General features: G+C 37.1%; 1 protein-coding gene across 1 annotated transcript in view; it reads right to left on the bottom strand.

The window, feature by feature from the left end:
- Positions 1–341: 341 nt before the first annotated feature.
- Positions 342–14,068, bottom strand: part of WDR36 (WD repeat domain 36) — a 32,987-nt gene continuing 19,260 nt past the window's right edge. Inside the window, exons 17-23 of the mRNA XM_041399175.1 lie at positions 11,942–12,049; positions 10,450–10,547; positions 9,189–9,331; positions 8,723–8,839; positions 8,413–8,494; positions 6,054–6,241; positions 342–4,658 (exon numbers count right to left, since the gene is read on the bottom strand). Coding sequence (XP_041255109.1) covers positions 4,509–4,658; positions 6,054–6,241; positions 8,413–8,494; positions 8,723–8,839; positions 9,189–9,331; positions 10,450–10,547; positions 11,942–12,049 — 886 coding nt within the window. The 3' untranslated portion in view covers positions 342–4,508. The remainder of the gene's footprint in view (positions 4,659–6,053; positions 6,242–8,412; positions 8,495–8,722; positions 8,840–9,188; positions 9,332–10,449; positions 10,548–11,941; positions 12,050–14,068) is intronic.

Below are 14,068 nucleotides of genomic sequence, written 5' to 3'. Positions count from 1 at the left end.
GTAATTCCATTTAGCCACATAAGCTGTTTCACAAACCAGTAACACACACATCAGTGGAGGAAAGTAATTTTTCAGAGACTGCTACTAAACAGCCAAGCTCTGTGATGTGCAACAAGCATTTAATCCTTCTGGGAACAGAGAATCATAGAGTAAAACACATAAGAGCCAGGGTAGAAAAATCTTCGTTATCTTTCATTTTGCTTTCCTCAATTCACCACTGCTTTACAAAAAGAAAAGCACAGGGGTTAACGACATTTAATGACAGCATTTTGGTCTCCTCTAACACACACTGCAGACACATCACAGTCCTTGCACTGGAAGCAAATAAGACACTGATTGGATTCCTCATCTTTAAAAAGGTAAATGACTTTTATTAAAAGATAATTTTTCATAAAACAAATAGTTCTGAAGATACAAATGGTGATGTGCTGAGAAGATTAACGTATGACACTCAGGAAACATAAGCTGATGCCAGCAGACAACACAGTAAACTATTTATATAATAGTGATCCTTGAACAATGCTGAACTCCTTCAACATGGCTCATTAAGAGAGTTCAAATACGCCAACAAACACCCTGCCTTTTCTAGTTCACAGAATGCAAATGAGTATCTTCCAGCGTCCTTACTCTAGGACTACAACACTCGCAGTATGACAACTTGCACAGATATGAGGTCTTTCTTATACTTTTCCTTGAAGAAGTAAGAGTTAAATTTGAAATGTACAAAGGAGTGCTTCAAGTCAGAGGTATAGGTTGGCCACTGAACAATGCAGCCAGTGTAAACACTGGTATCCTACTCTCTCTTCATGTTTGCATGGCTCATATTACCTCTATTTTTACTTGAATGAGGAAAGCAAAGACTAGTAAGGTTGAGGCTTCTTATGGTTCAGAAAAGAGCAACATTCACTGTGCAGCATCTGAATCCAATCAGTAGCAAATTCAGGTAGCAAGGTTCAACTACCAGCCTCAAAACAAACAAGAGTACCAAATGTGTCTGGAAAAAATAACAGTCAAAAGAAAATAGTGGAAGTACAGAGAACCTAACTTGATAGGACTGCTATGTGCAGGAGTTGCCAAGAGCAGTAGCTGCACTCAGGAGCCAAAAGAGCTGAGGAAATCATGGTGAAGAGGAAGCACAGGAACAGAGGTGGGCACAGGCCTGAGAGGAAGCTGGAAGGAGTGCTGTGTCACACACAGTAACACGGAGAATTTTAACAGCAAGCTGCTACTCAGAGCTAGCTTAAGATGGGCTTGGTATTGTGTAAGAATGGTAAAATCCCCAGCTGCTGCCCTGCTTGGAAGAAAATCTAGAGTTAACATGAATATCCGTTCACCCATCTAGCATTTCTCCACATCCTATTGCATAGGCCATTAAAAAAGCACCATGCTAATGTGAGTTCTTACGGGCAACAAAGCCCAAATTATCAAATTCAGTTTTCACGTGTTAATCACATGTAATCAAAAATTTTAGCTAATATCACAAAATACTGTCCTTTGATGTCTCAGGTGAAGGAATAATATAGGAAATAGCAGGTGAAATATCTACTTTCATCCACTAACAGGAAGAAATTTCTGAAGAAGTTTTTTTATTAACAATAAATTGTTCATCATTTTGATGTGCAGTAAAAAGGACAAAATAAAAGACCAAGAACATGAAGCAATCAGAACTACTGGTGGAAGACTCTATAGCTCTAACAATAGTAAAACACCCCTGAAATAGCAGTGATGAGTAGTAATGTTGAGAAAAAGACAAGAATAAAGAAGGTGAGATATCACTCACATCTAATTACCATATTCTGAAGGAAGTTACTGATGTGCTCCAGGTGGACTTCAAACACATTATGTGTATGATATGAGAAACTGCATTAAACACATTTAATGAGGTCATACAGGACTGCAAACATCATATCAATTGTGTTATACATACATTGCTCACAAAAATTACCCTGATGTTTCTGCTTTAAGAATATAGCCTGTTTGGCAGAGTTTTTTCTTATGACTACATCAAGCAGACCATGAAAGGAAGGGGAAAAAGAAACCCTACTCTACAATCCTGACAGGTTCTGCAGACAAATCTTGTACATACAGATTTAAACATCTGTGCCCAGAAAGGGTTCTTGGATGTCAGTGAAAAAGCAGACATGCACTCAGCAAAAGAAAGTATGCCCTTCATGAGGATAAACCCTTTCACCACTGCTCTGAGGCAGTCTGTGAAGCATGAAGACTAGAGCACAATTGATATTTCTCACATTCAAGGAGAGGCATACAATGTTAGAAAATAGCAGGTCTGGAATATATAAACAGAAATACATTATTCCCGTTAATTAAATTGTACGCCCCATTACTACAGGATGTTGTGAAGGATAAATGTGTTCTAAAAGAGATTAGATGAACTTGCAGAGAACAAAAGGTCTGTCACAGAACATTAAACACAACTGTCAGGCTACAGCTGGGTCACAGAGTATCCAATTGCTGCCTGCTGAAAGGTGCTGCGATATGCTTGAGAAACAATCACTTTATACACAGCCAGGCTGCTATACCACAAATCTTCCTTCCTCCATCTGGAGACAGAACCGTGGGCTTGACAGACCCTTCCTCTGATCCAGCATGAAAGTTCTTTATCCACTCTTCCTTCTTCCACAGAGGCAGGTCCGCAAATACTGCCTCATTAACCTTTGAACATTTTGTTTTTATTCAGAAAATGTTTTTGTAAGATCTTCTAAAGGAGTTACAGTAACACCTGAAAGCTCAGAGGTTCATTATATATTACACTGACATTTAAGGTATTTTGGACAACTTCAGATCAATCCAATAAATTGGGAGCAATGGGTTGCCAAGAACCATATTACCAGAAACTAATAATTCTGTGGTACAGAGGATTTTCTTAAATCTCAGTAGCAAACTTTATAAGAAACTTCGTGTGCATGATGGCTTCAGACTCAAGGACAGTATGTTCAGATTGGACATGAACAGGACATTTTTCCCTGTGACAATGGTGAAACACCGTGACCAAGAGAAGCTGTGGATATCCCATCCCTGGAAGTGTCCAGTCAGGCTGGAAGGGGTCCAGAGCAACCTGGTCTAGTGAAAGGTGTTCCCGCCCATGGCAGGGGGTTAGAAGTGGATGATCTTCAAGGTCCCTTTCAACCCAAGCCCTTCTATTGTTGTATGATTCTATGTTTGCAGATAATTTGTTCCAGTACACATGACTAAAAGGGCATTAAAAAACCCCAGCTATACAGTACAACTGACCGACACTATTGCTTCAGTCTTCTATCAAATGCAATTAATCACCTATCAAATTTACTCATTGAAACTGCATGTATTTGTATTAGTTACTCTGTTGGTCTGTGTATGTAGCTTGAGCATGTGAAATACAGCAAAGGCCTTGTTCAGGAGATTCTTATGCTGGGAGGAAGTACTCTCAAGCAGAAAAGTTCAAGATAATTTCACTCATGAGGTCCCAAATAATGCCCAAATGTTATAGTTTGAAACGTAAATATCAGTTTGTAAAAAAACCCATCTGATTTAATTAAAAATTCCTCAAAACAAAGCTTTTTTTCAAGTAATCTTTCCTCCTTTTCCTTAAGAAACAATTTTCATATGAAACTGGGCCTCACAAAAATCCGGTTTTGTTTAGTTTGGTGCTTGGGTTTTTAGAGTTTTTTTGAAGTTCAGTCACTGTTAGTACAGCTGGAAATCTTTGCTTTCAGAAATAGATGTCTGCAAAAGTGAGAAGACAACTGATTTTTACAACCGTCACAAGAGAAGTGCTCTAATTGCAGAGGAACACAATCTTTAGATTAACTTGCTTTAAACTGTTGTTTATACAGTGTTAATAACTCTGACTTTTTGATTTACTTTTGCATCAACGCTGACTTTATTGAGAACAATATAGTTTGTGGCCTCCTGCACAGAAGTTACATTCCCACTTCTTTTCTTCCCCACAAGCCATGGTGAACTATGTTTTATGTAGCCATAGAATCAGAGAATCATTGAATGGCTTGGAAGGAACTTCAAAGATCATCTACTTTCAATCCCCTGCCATGGGCAGGGGAACCTTTCACAAGACCAGGTTGCTCAGGGCCTTGAATCCAAATGTCTGCCCACTGACAGCACAGACCAACACAACAAATACTTTAGCTGCACGTAGTAATTTTTTCTCCAGTTGAAGTGAACAAAAACAGGCAGTTGTGCATGTTCTAAAATACTCTGCCATATGTAGATGTATAAAATACAGCACCAGAAGAAGCACTAGAAAAGGATGGTGGAATCACCATCCCTGGAAGTATTAAAAAAAATGAGTAGTCTGGCACTTAAGTGATATGGCTTAGTGGACAAGGTGGTATTCAGCAAAACGTTGGACTTGATGGTCTTGTAGGCCTTTTCCAACCTTAATGATTCTACAATTCCAAGACCCAGTATGATTTTTGGAATCCCGTATTATTGGTAATAAATTGTACTGTTCCTCTGAGGGAAATCTTATGCAGACAAAACCCTGAAGTATTTTACAGCAAAGCACTTTTCATGTATGTTAAAACACACAGACTCTGATTGAAGAGAGCCCGCAAGTGAATCCAAGTATCCTCAAGTTGCACTGACAATTTGGATAATTCTTCCAAGAGTTTTGGCTCTGATGAGAGAATCTTAAGATGTAACTGAAAATGAAAACAAGCAGTTAGTGAAACAAATGCAGATTAAAAAATTAAAAGACTGTTTTTCCCATCCAATTCCAATACTTCGCTTTCAGGAAATGTCCCAGATAGGAAAAAGACTCTTTTCTTTCAAATAATTTCCTCTATTTAATACTGCTCCCCTTTTGTTAGTCTTTACAAGCCATTTTTCATGTTTTAGATGGAATAAGGCAGCAAAGTGTCTTAAATATGCTATATTTTTACTGGCTCATCTTCTGGCAAGGCTGCTGAATCTATTCTCATTCCACACTTCCCTAGAGGGTAACTTTCTCCACTTTCTGACCTGCATCACAAATTCCTCTTTAGTCTAGAAAGGCTAGACAGATGTGCTAAGGTCAATCAGGATTATTATATTAATTATCCATTTTGCACACGTCAAGAACAATGATGCCAGCACATACTATAATGATCAAGATGGATGAGGTCTCCTTATGTGACAAACAGCAACCTTGTTAAAACAGAAAGAAGAGAAACCTTCTGAACTTGCAACAATTATTACCACTTAATGGATGGAATATTTATTTTCCAGGCTACAGTTTAAGTACCTAGGAACCTTGATACTGAGCTTTAGTCTAAAAGATAGTAGTTTATATGGATACTAGACAAAATTCTTTACTATGAATGTGGTGAGACACTGGAACACGTTACCCAGAGAAGCTGTGGATGCCCTGGTATTACATGTGTCTGAATGTTTATAACAATGTTTTCCAAGTAAACTGTTATTAATTGCTTTCACATTATTTCATAAATCAGAGTATCTAAAACACTCCTGCACCAGAAGGGATTCAATCTTCTGCAGAACCACTTTGTCTCTAAGAGTAATTGTTATCATGCTTCAGTAGCGTAATTTTAACTTACACACATGCTGGGACAATTTCATTAACTCTCGTTAACTCTCTAGTGTAACGTTGTGATACTCAACAGGTAACACAAGAAAGGCAGTCCACTGACATGGAAAGTAGGTCAGGCTTGCAAAGTCTTGTGATAAATCCAACACCCAACCATGGTGTATTAAATTCTTTGCTTATTTAAGACATAGCATACCTTAGTTTAACAATTAACAACGACTAAGAAGTTAGGAATGTTACAAAAAAAAAAAAAATAAAACCAATTCTAAGTAAGGAATGCAAGAACAAAATTTGTCTGGCCGGGGCCTCTTCACAACATCTTTTGTTTTGCAAGTTTTTCTTGATTGTCACCAAATGTGTTGCCAAATCATCCAATACATTCAGTTAGACATTTTAAAACCATTCTCAACCAAAATAAATTCAGATAATTCGAGCAGACAATTTATACCTTTTTACTGTATAACCGTTATTTTAAATAGGACTAACATAAATTTTATAAGAAAATTTTTACCTTTAAAAATAGTGCTAGGTATGCCTGAGCGAGTTCGAAGTTGTACTTCTTGTTCAGCATCATCCCAATCATTCTCAGAAAGCTCAGCATCACCTCCATTGAGCCCCCACCTTCAGGGGCCAAACCCCGTAGTTCTACCTCAATATTAGATGGTCCCAAGCTTTTCAGTAAGTCAAGTGGAGCTTTATCTGTGTTAGAACATTGGGGAACACATTATCAGTAACATCTGCAAAACAGAACCTAACAGATCCTTCACAAGACAGGCTGATTCTAAAATTCTTAAGCAGTGACTATGAATTTCAAGTTTTTACTGTTTCCTTACTTTTTAGTTTTCAACAAAATGTCTCCCTCTCTTTAATCTACTGTCCCACATACTAAAAGTACAGATGCACTTTATTTGTAATTGAAAAATACAAGTAACATCTTTGTATTTGTTTCAATTTTCCCTCCTCTTCTGTCTTCTAAGTTAAACAAAATTTCTAATTAACCACAAAACATTGTCATTTCACATCTCTTGGCAGAAAGAATGTACATACTTGAGATTTTGAGCAGTTAACTATGAATATACTCTGAAGGATAGAGAGCGCTACTTTTACTAGGCGTCTTTACTCTAGTTGACATTAAGCAAAGCTAGACACCTTCTGGTGCATCTAACAAAATTATTACTTTTGTAATAGGAGGGTGCTAGGGGAAAATCTTTGTCACAGTAGAAATACATGCAATTTACAAACTTTCTTCCTCTTCATAATTGTTCCTTCTCAGGACTTCTACCATCCTACCTGATGACCTATGAGGATTCAACCTATTTGCTTTAAAAAGGAAGAAGCAAAATTATGTTTGGTTGCAAAATACAACTGATAGTTACAACATTTTTAATATGCATATGATTAATATTTCTTTTGCTAAGCAGTTGCTAAGAAGACCAACTTCATGGTAACTAATGGTATTAGACACTGGTTAATATTCCTCAGGTGGTATAAACTGATATTTGATTCCTAAAAAAATCATTAGCTAGTTTTGAATATAAGTGATTTAAACAGTACTAAACAGATGCATTAAATATCTTTTTTTTATGACATTAAACAAACGAAGCATGGAACATGTTGTGAGGTTGATACACGTACGACATGGAAAAGGCTGCAGCTCAAGCCATGCTCCACAGTCCTGACCTGAGGTGTGAAGCCCTGTTTCCACCCCAAAAGTAAACCAGGATGGTTTCCAGCAGGATTCTTTTCATTTGCATGGTCCAGTCACTTTTAGAAGAGATGGCTGTAATCTAGACAGCAAAGAGCCATGCTCCCTCCCCATCAGCAGCCAGGATCACGAGGCTCCCTGGATCGTGGGTGCGGTACAGACCCTGGGGCACACCTGCCTTACAGCAGAGGTGGCCTGAGGCACACGTCCAAGTACATCAGAGTGCACTTGCTCCCTGGTAGAGCCAGCTCCACAAGGTTTTTAAGCATTCACCTCTTCTGAGAGGCTCTGAAGCACCTCAATAGAACACTATCAATCGCAATACTCAAAGTGAGGCACAAGAACACACCTCATTTATGACAGATAATGAAGTTCTGTACACAAAATGTTTTAAGCATGCTTGAGTAAGCTGGTCATCTCAAGAGAGTTTAATCAGGGGTAGGAGAATTCCCAGCAGAACTGCTTTGTGGACAAGCTACTGTCCATTTACATTTCCAAGTCAGCTATATTAGAATCATTTAAAAAAATCTGAGTTTCAAAGATTCTGTAGCATCACAAGATAAACATGAAAAACAGCTGGTGCATTCCACAGGTTGTTTAATAAGAGATTAAATTTTAAAATAAACCCAATGTTCAAAGAAATCCAACACCTTATTTTTATATAATTTATTTATTGTTAAGGTTTAAATTATAGGGCAATGAATTAACACTGTAAGTTCACTGCCTTGTGAAGAAACCCTTGAAAGGAGAACTTGCTAGACACATTATGCTCTTCATATTTCAGTGAATCACCAGACTATTCCATTAGGACTATTCCAAATCAATCCCCTTCTTCTTCCCTTCCTTTCCCCAGAAATAATGCATAGCACCTTTTCTGGGTGATATCATCACAGTTTTCGAAAAGATTAACGATCTTAGGAACACAACCTTCTTTCTCCATAAAGGTTTTAGCCAGAATTGGCTTCCATGCTGCAGACAAGCTGCAGTACCAATGGATCTTTGATCTAGTCTGGCTATCTGTGTATTAGGTAATTTCCTTTGCCTTTTATACTGTAGTATGAGTATTTTTTTCCTCACATCTGTTACAATTCTGACATTAGAAATCACATATGTATCAAAATAAAAGCAGCATCAACATTTTTAGTGAAATATTTCATAAACTTACATTCATTGGTGCTCAGGGCTTCTTCAAGATGAATGTAGAAATCAGATTTTTGTGCCAGTATCCCAAGGTTTACCACCTTTGACTAGACCACAAAAGCATAGCATGCGTCCGTGAATATGCAAACACATTTTTACAACTCAATTACATTATTTTTCTACTGAGAGAAGACGACTTTGAGAAATAAAGCAATAATACAGTGGGTTAAAACTAGTTCTTTAAAGTCTAGTGATTTAACCCAACACTAAAAAGCACTTGAGATTTATTTTAAAATACACTATATAAACACAATTACATTGATTCTTGTTTTTACCTGTGTATCATTTTCCTCCTCTGGTAGAATGTATCGGGGTATAAGACCAGGAAGTGTTGGGATGAAGAAAGGTGCTGACTTTGGAACTTTTGGTGGCTCTCTTGGTTTATTTTTTTTCTGTTAATTAGATATTTGAATTAAAATCATTATCATCATAGTAAGAGCATGTGGGAATATTTTGTTTGTCAAGAGTTTCCTTCTTAAAATACTGTGAAAACCCTAAAGACTAACTGGAAAGTAAATAAACAAGTAAAATCCTTTAACCACTAATTATGAAGCTACTATTCAGCTGAAAAACAGCCCCTCTCCCAAATCCCAGGAACTGTGAAAGGCAGCACATAGACTTCTAATGCAAAATCTTGAAAAACACCTGAAAAGCAGGATCAAGCTTCATGAATAGGTAATGCGTTTCATAGAAATAGGGCAAATATATGGATGTATGCTATTTTTTGCACAGTTTCAGTACCTTAATAATATCAAGGTTGAGGAGATTTTTCCACCTTGATTCCGGTAACAAGGAAAGGGTCACCAGCTGCTCTCCCAATTGCTCAGGTGAGATATATTCTATCATTTCATCACAGGGCTCTTCATCTCCTGACACATCCACATCTTGAAGAAATAGATATCCTTTACAAACATTCATACTCCACATTCATTTTTTTTAAAAATCAAGCCAAACACTTTTTTTGCAATTTTTGAATAACAAATGCGTAATTGTTATAGACATAGGTGCTAACATAACATTGAGCTAAAAAGCTACAGAAACAATGTGTATTAGCCTTATGAAATATTAAATAACTTTAAATATTATAGCTAAGATGTAGAATTTAACAAACAAAATTTTAATGACTGATAAGATTTCTCCACTTTGACTGAAGTTATATAAAAGCAGTTTACAGATTAAAGAAAACAAAATTTTGACAGTAATCTGTTGCTCTTTCTGAATAAATATATATACAGTCATTTTAGTTCTACATTATAAAGCTGTGAAATCCTTGCACTTAGATCCTTCCACCATATTCACTACCTCATCACAGCCTCTTCATAGGTGTGACTGAAGTGGCACATAAAAATGAAGAAAATCTCAACATTAAAGCACAACGTCCCACAAGAAAAGTTATATCAGTCACTCAATTTTCTCTTTGTTTCCTGTGTGATCTTGCCCAAACATGTCTGCTTTCCTTTCTTTTTGTAAAATATTACTTGGCTAAAACAATTAATCTAATAGAAAAGCCTGAAACAACAAAGGATTGTAATCCATTACAAGCCCTTAGCATCTAAACAGGAACTTTACATTTGCTGAAGACATGAAGTGGATTAAAGCTTTCAGATGGAATCAGGACAAAAACATTCAAAGTTCTGGGATGAATTCCTATCTCCCTAATTTAAGTATGTAGAGCAAGTATGTGCTTGTTAAAGCAGCCATCACCATGAGTCATGTTCTAGTGGCCAACAGCTAGGTGTGCTTCTCCAGATGGCGATGCAAATGCAGGCACTCCAAATTTGGGCAGACAAGATCTCCATCTAGAGGACTTCTGACGCACAATCGCTTCTATTAATTTAGCAAAAAATTCCACTTAGGCCTTTCTTTCACTGGGCACAGGCACATGCCAGGTCAGCTGAACCCAATTCTCTTGCCAACAAGATATTCACAATGAATCTGTGGCATGCAAGCAGGGGAGCAAACTGCAAGGGAAAAACAAAATACACTTTCATCTGAGGGTTACCTTGCATGGGGCAGGTGCTGGGGAGTGTCACCAAAGATGGTTCATAATCCACAGGAAGGGGCCGTAATGACACAAGTGAATATAAAGAACGGTTTGACCTGAAAAAATAAGACAGGCATTTTAAAAGCCATCTCCAGATGAAGGGGAACAAGTACTTCGACATAATTTATACTGCAGTCTAATACTGCTGCAGCACGGCAACGCTCTATTCACCATGCTCTGTTCAAGATTAGCTCTCCTCATCTACCAGATAAGCAGAAAATTAAGTGCGGCAATAGACTCACCTGAACATCTGAAATATAAATGTTATGTTCAAGTATTATTGCCAAGAACATAATCATAAGCTGCAGGACCTCAATGTTCTTCTTCAAGTGAGGGGCCCAGAACTAAACACAGAATTTGAAGTGTGACCTAACCAGTGCCCAGGAGAGGGGCAATAACTGCCCTGGTCCTGATGGCCAAAAAAAATATTTCCACCACCTTCACAATCAAGCATTTTCTTTCCAATGTGTAATCTAAATCTGTGTTCTTCAGTTTGAAGCCATTCCCCCTTTTCCTGTCACTCCAGGCCTTTGTTGAAAGCCCCTCCCCAGATCTCCTGGACCCCCCTTAGGCACTGGAAGGGGCTCTAAGGTCTCCCCAGAGCCTTCTCCAGGCAGAACACATTATGCACAACACATTATGCAAATATAAATGACTCATCTGCTTTCACAGGATTTTAGGGTAATACCCTAGGCAAATTTTCTTCAGGTTTGAAACATGCACACAAATAATTCTGGCAAATTGCTTCTTTTGTCAATATAAACTAGTTCTAGGTAAAGACATCTGTTGTTATTCACAAGGAAGCACTTTCACTTAACCATAGGCAGGCCTGACAACTGAACACTCCTCAGACAAAACTACAGCCAACATATCTAACCTGAAATAATCTGTCAAACAAATAGGAAAAAGACACCAGATATTTTAACAGTGTGCTACTTCAGTAGCACACTGTTAAAATGTACCTGAAGAGTTATTTGCTTAAAGGTGTATCAGGAGGAAACTGAATGAAATCACATTTTACTTCTGTGTTCATTTATCACAAATAAAGAGAAATCATAACTTTCACATACTGCTCACAAGTCTCAGACAACACTGTACAGCAGGACAAGAAAAGCACTTCAGAAAGAAGCACTGTTTGAACAAAGACATTTCAAAGCAGTGGGGGAAATGGAGTCTAGGAAAAACTTTATGAATGGCATAATGGGAACTCTTAGAAGCAAGAAACATTTAGAAAAAAGAGATAATTTAAACTATCTGAATAAGTAATTTAGCAGTGGAAATTTCACCACTTGGGAATCAGAGCAATACAGAACACCTGTCCTAATTAGAACCAGAGAACACAAAACACTGGAGATGGTACTTCACAGGGCAATTCTCTATTTGCAATAAAGGTGATTAAAAGAACTCTGTCCCATCCTAAATTTTAAGTAGAAACAGATTACATACTCACCACAAATAAATTCCAAGATCATCCACATGTGCTGAAGCCAGAAAATCTCCTGTAGGGGACATAGTAAGGCTCACAGCTGCAGAGTCTACCAAAAAACAATCTATGAGACTAAGGAGGGAAAAAAAAAAAACCCAGAGAAATTGTCAGCAAGAAAAACTTGTTTATCTGCACACATCTGAATTACAGCTGAATGCAAACAGGCCACAAAAAGTATGGACACAAACCAGGGTAGCAGAAAAATCCAAATACATTATATAAACAAAGCAAGTGAACAGCACTGTGCAACAAACCCGTTGTCTCTATAAAACGCTCTAAAATCAGATAAAGCTGGCACCTCCTTAGACATCTACACCTGGAGAATATGAGACAAAACAATCAATTCCTTATGCCTAACACAAAACTTGCACTGGCCATGAATTCTGTATTTTCATTTAGCCCCATCTGCTCACTGACAATTACCACTCCGCATACTTCACGTACACCTGGTTAACACTAGCACATAATGTTTCTAAAATAAAATATGAACTGTACAATGTGAAGTTTGATTAACTGCAACAGTTTTGGCATTACCATATCTTCAGCCTGATAAACCATTCCTTGATAATTTTTTTCATGATTGCAGAAAACTGAAAAAATTTTAACATGTAAAAACAAAGTTAAAATACAACTATAATAACATTATAGTAAAATGTTGTCATGTAACAATTTTAACAATGAGACATTTAAGTTCTGGATGATGCACTGTCTAGCAGACTTCCATTCAAGCCCAGGTTGACAGAATTGCTCGTCTGTTGCTGAAATACAAATTTCAGTTACTTTAAATTTTAAGTTAAAGTTTAATTTGACAACTAGTTCACCAGGAGAAAAAAAAAAGAACCAACAAAGAGTTTGAATACTTTGTTCTTGTTTACAGGTCTACAGCCCTGTTCTGTTCACTAACCATAGGAAAAATATTGATGTAACACAGAAGTTTAAAACGTAAAATCTTGTGGGCGTGTATTTTCTTAGCTACTGAGCACTCCTGTGATGGTTTGAGAGAGTATCTCAAAAATAAAAGCCTTTTTCCCCTGCAGTATTTTATTCCCTATGCATGTTCTTAGACAGATGCTGCAAATCTCAGGTAAGAGAAAAATCACTCATCACTTTCAATATATAAACACTAAACTCATAAATCCCAAACTTCTATCAGTTACAATTTGTACACGGTGCATAATGGCGAGAAAAATTTACCCTAGATACTTTCTCTCACTTTCAAATCCATCTTTTTATGAAAATCCTTACCTGTAACTGAGAAATTCTGTTCAATAAATCAACCACAAAGAGCTCCAAAACAAATTTAACAAGAAATTAAGTTTTTCTACTTACTGAACTTAAATCATGATTAAAATAACTGGCTTGGGGGAAGTAGGGATCAATCTACTATAGGATATAAGACACACTTGTATTTTTTACACAAAAGACTAAATCAATCTTGCCTTGGGGCTGAAGGCATCTACCTTTATGCTTCCTGCCTAACTGTAAAACTGTGACAATGGAAAGTAAAATGTTGATAGACATTTAACAGGTCTTCTATGCTGTTTCTTCTCACGTGCTTCATCCAGGAACAGTCAGCTCATACCCCTGATTCCTCAATTTGTCTATGCAAGCTGCACAGCAGAAAGAAATATATGCATAATGCCTGGACTCCTGCTTGTAACTTTCTGTAGACAAAGTCATCATTTTTTCCCACTTTTAAAAAAGCCTTATGTTAAAAACATGCTCTAGAAAGACTTGCACTGCATTACATATGGACAGTTAAGCACCACTCCCAAGTAAAAACAGATGTTCAATTAATAGATGTCAGACCATTTATTAAAGTCAGTTGGCAATTTTTGTAATGTTGGATTCTAGAAACATGTTCTCCATATTTTTATAAGAACAATATCAAAGCTGAGGCTTTAGAATACACAGTTCATGAGATGTTTTTTTCTATTTATGGAGCCACAGAGGAAAAGCAAGCATCAAGCATTTTATTAAAAGCTGTTCCTCCTTTTCAATACACTCCTCTGCCTATAGTTATGGAAAAACCTTGCCTTTACACACTGGAAGAATAATTTAACCTAATTACATTTAAAACCAGGGTTTGTC

This window comes from Onychostruthus taczanowskii, unplaced genomic scaffold (assembly GCF_017590055.1).
Source record: "Onychostruthus taczanowskii isolate IOZ18803 unplaced genomic scaffold, ASM1759005v1 scaffold158, whole genome shotgun sequence".
Lineage (NCBI taxonomy): Eukaryota > Metazoa > Chordata > Aves > Passeriformes > Passeridae > Onychostruthus > Onychostruthus taczanowskii.
Note: the sequence above shows the minus strand (reverse complement) of the source record. Positions and strands in the feature narration are given on the sequence as shown.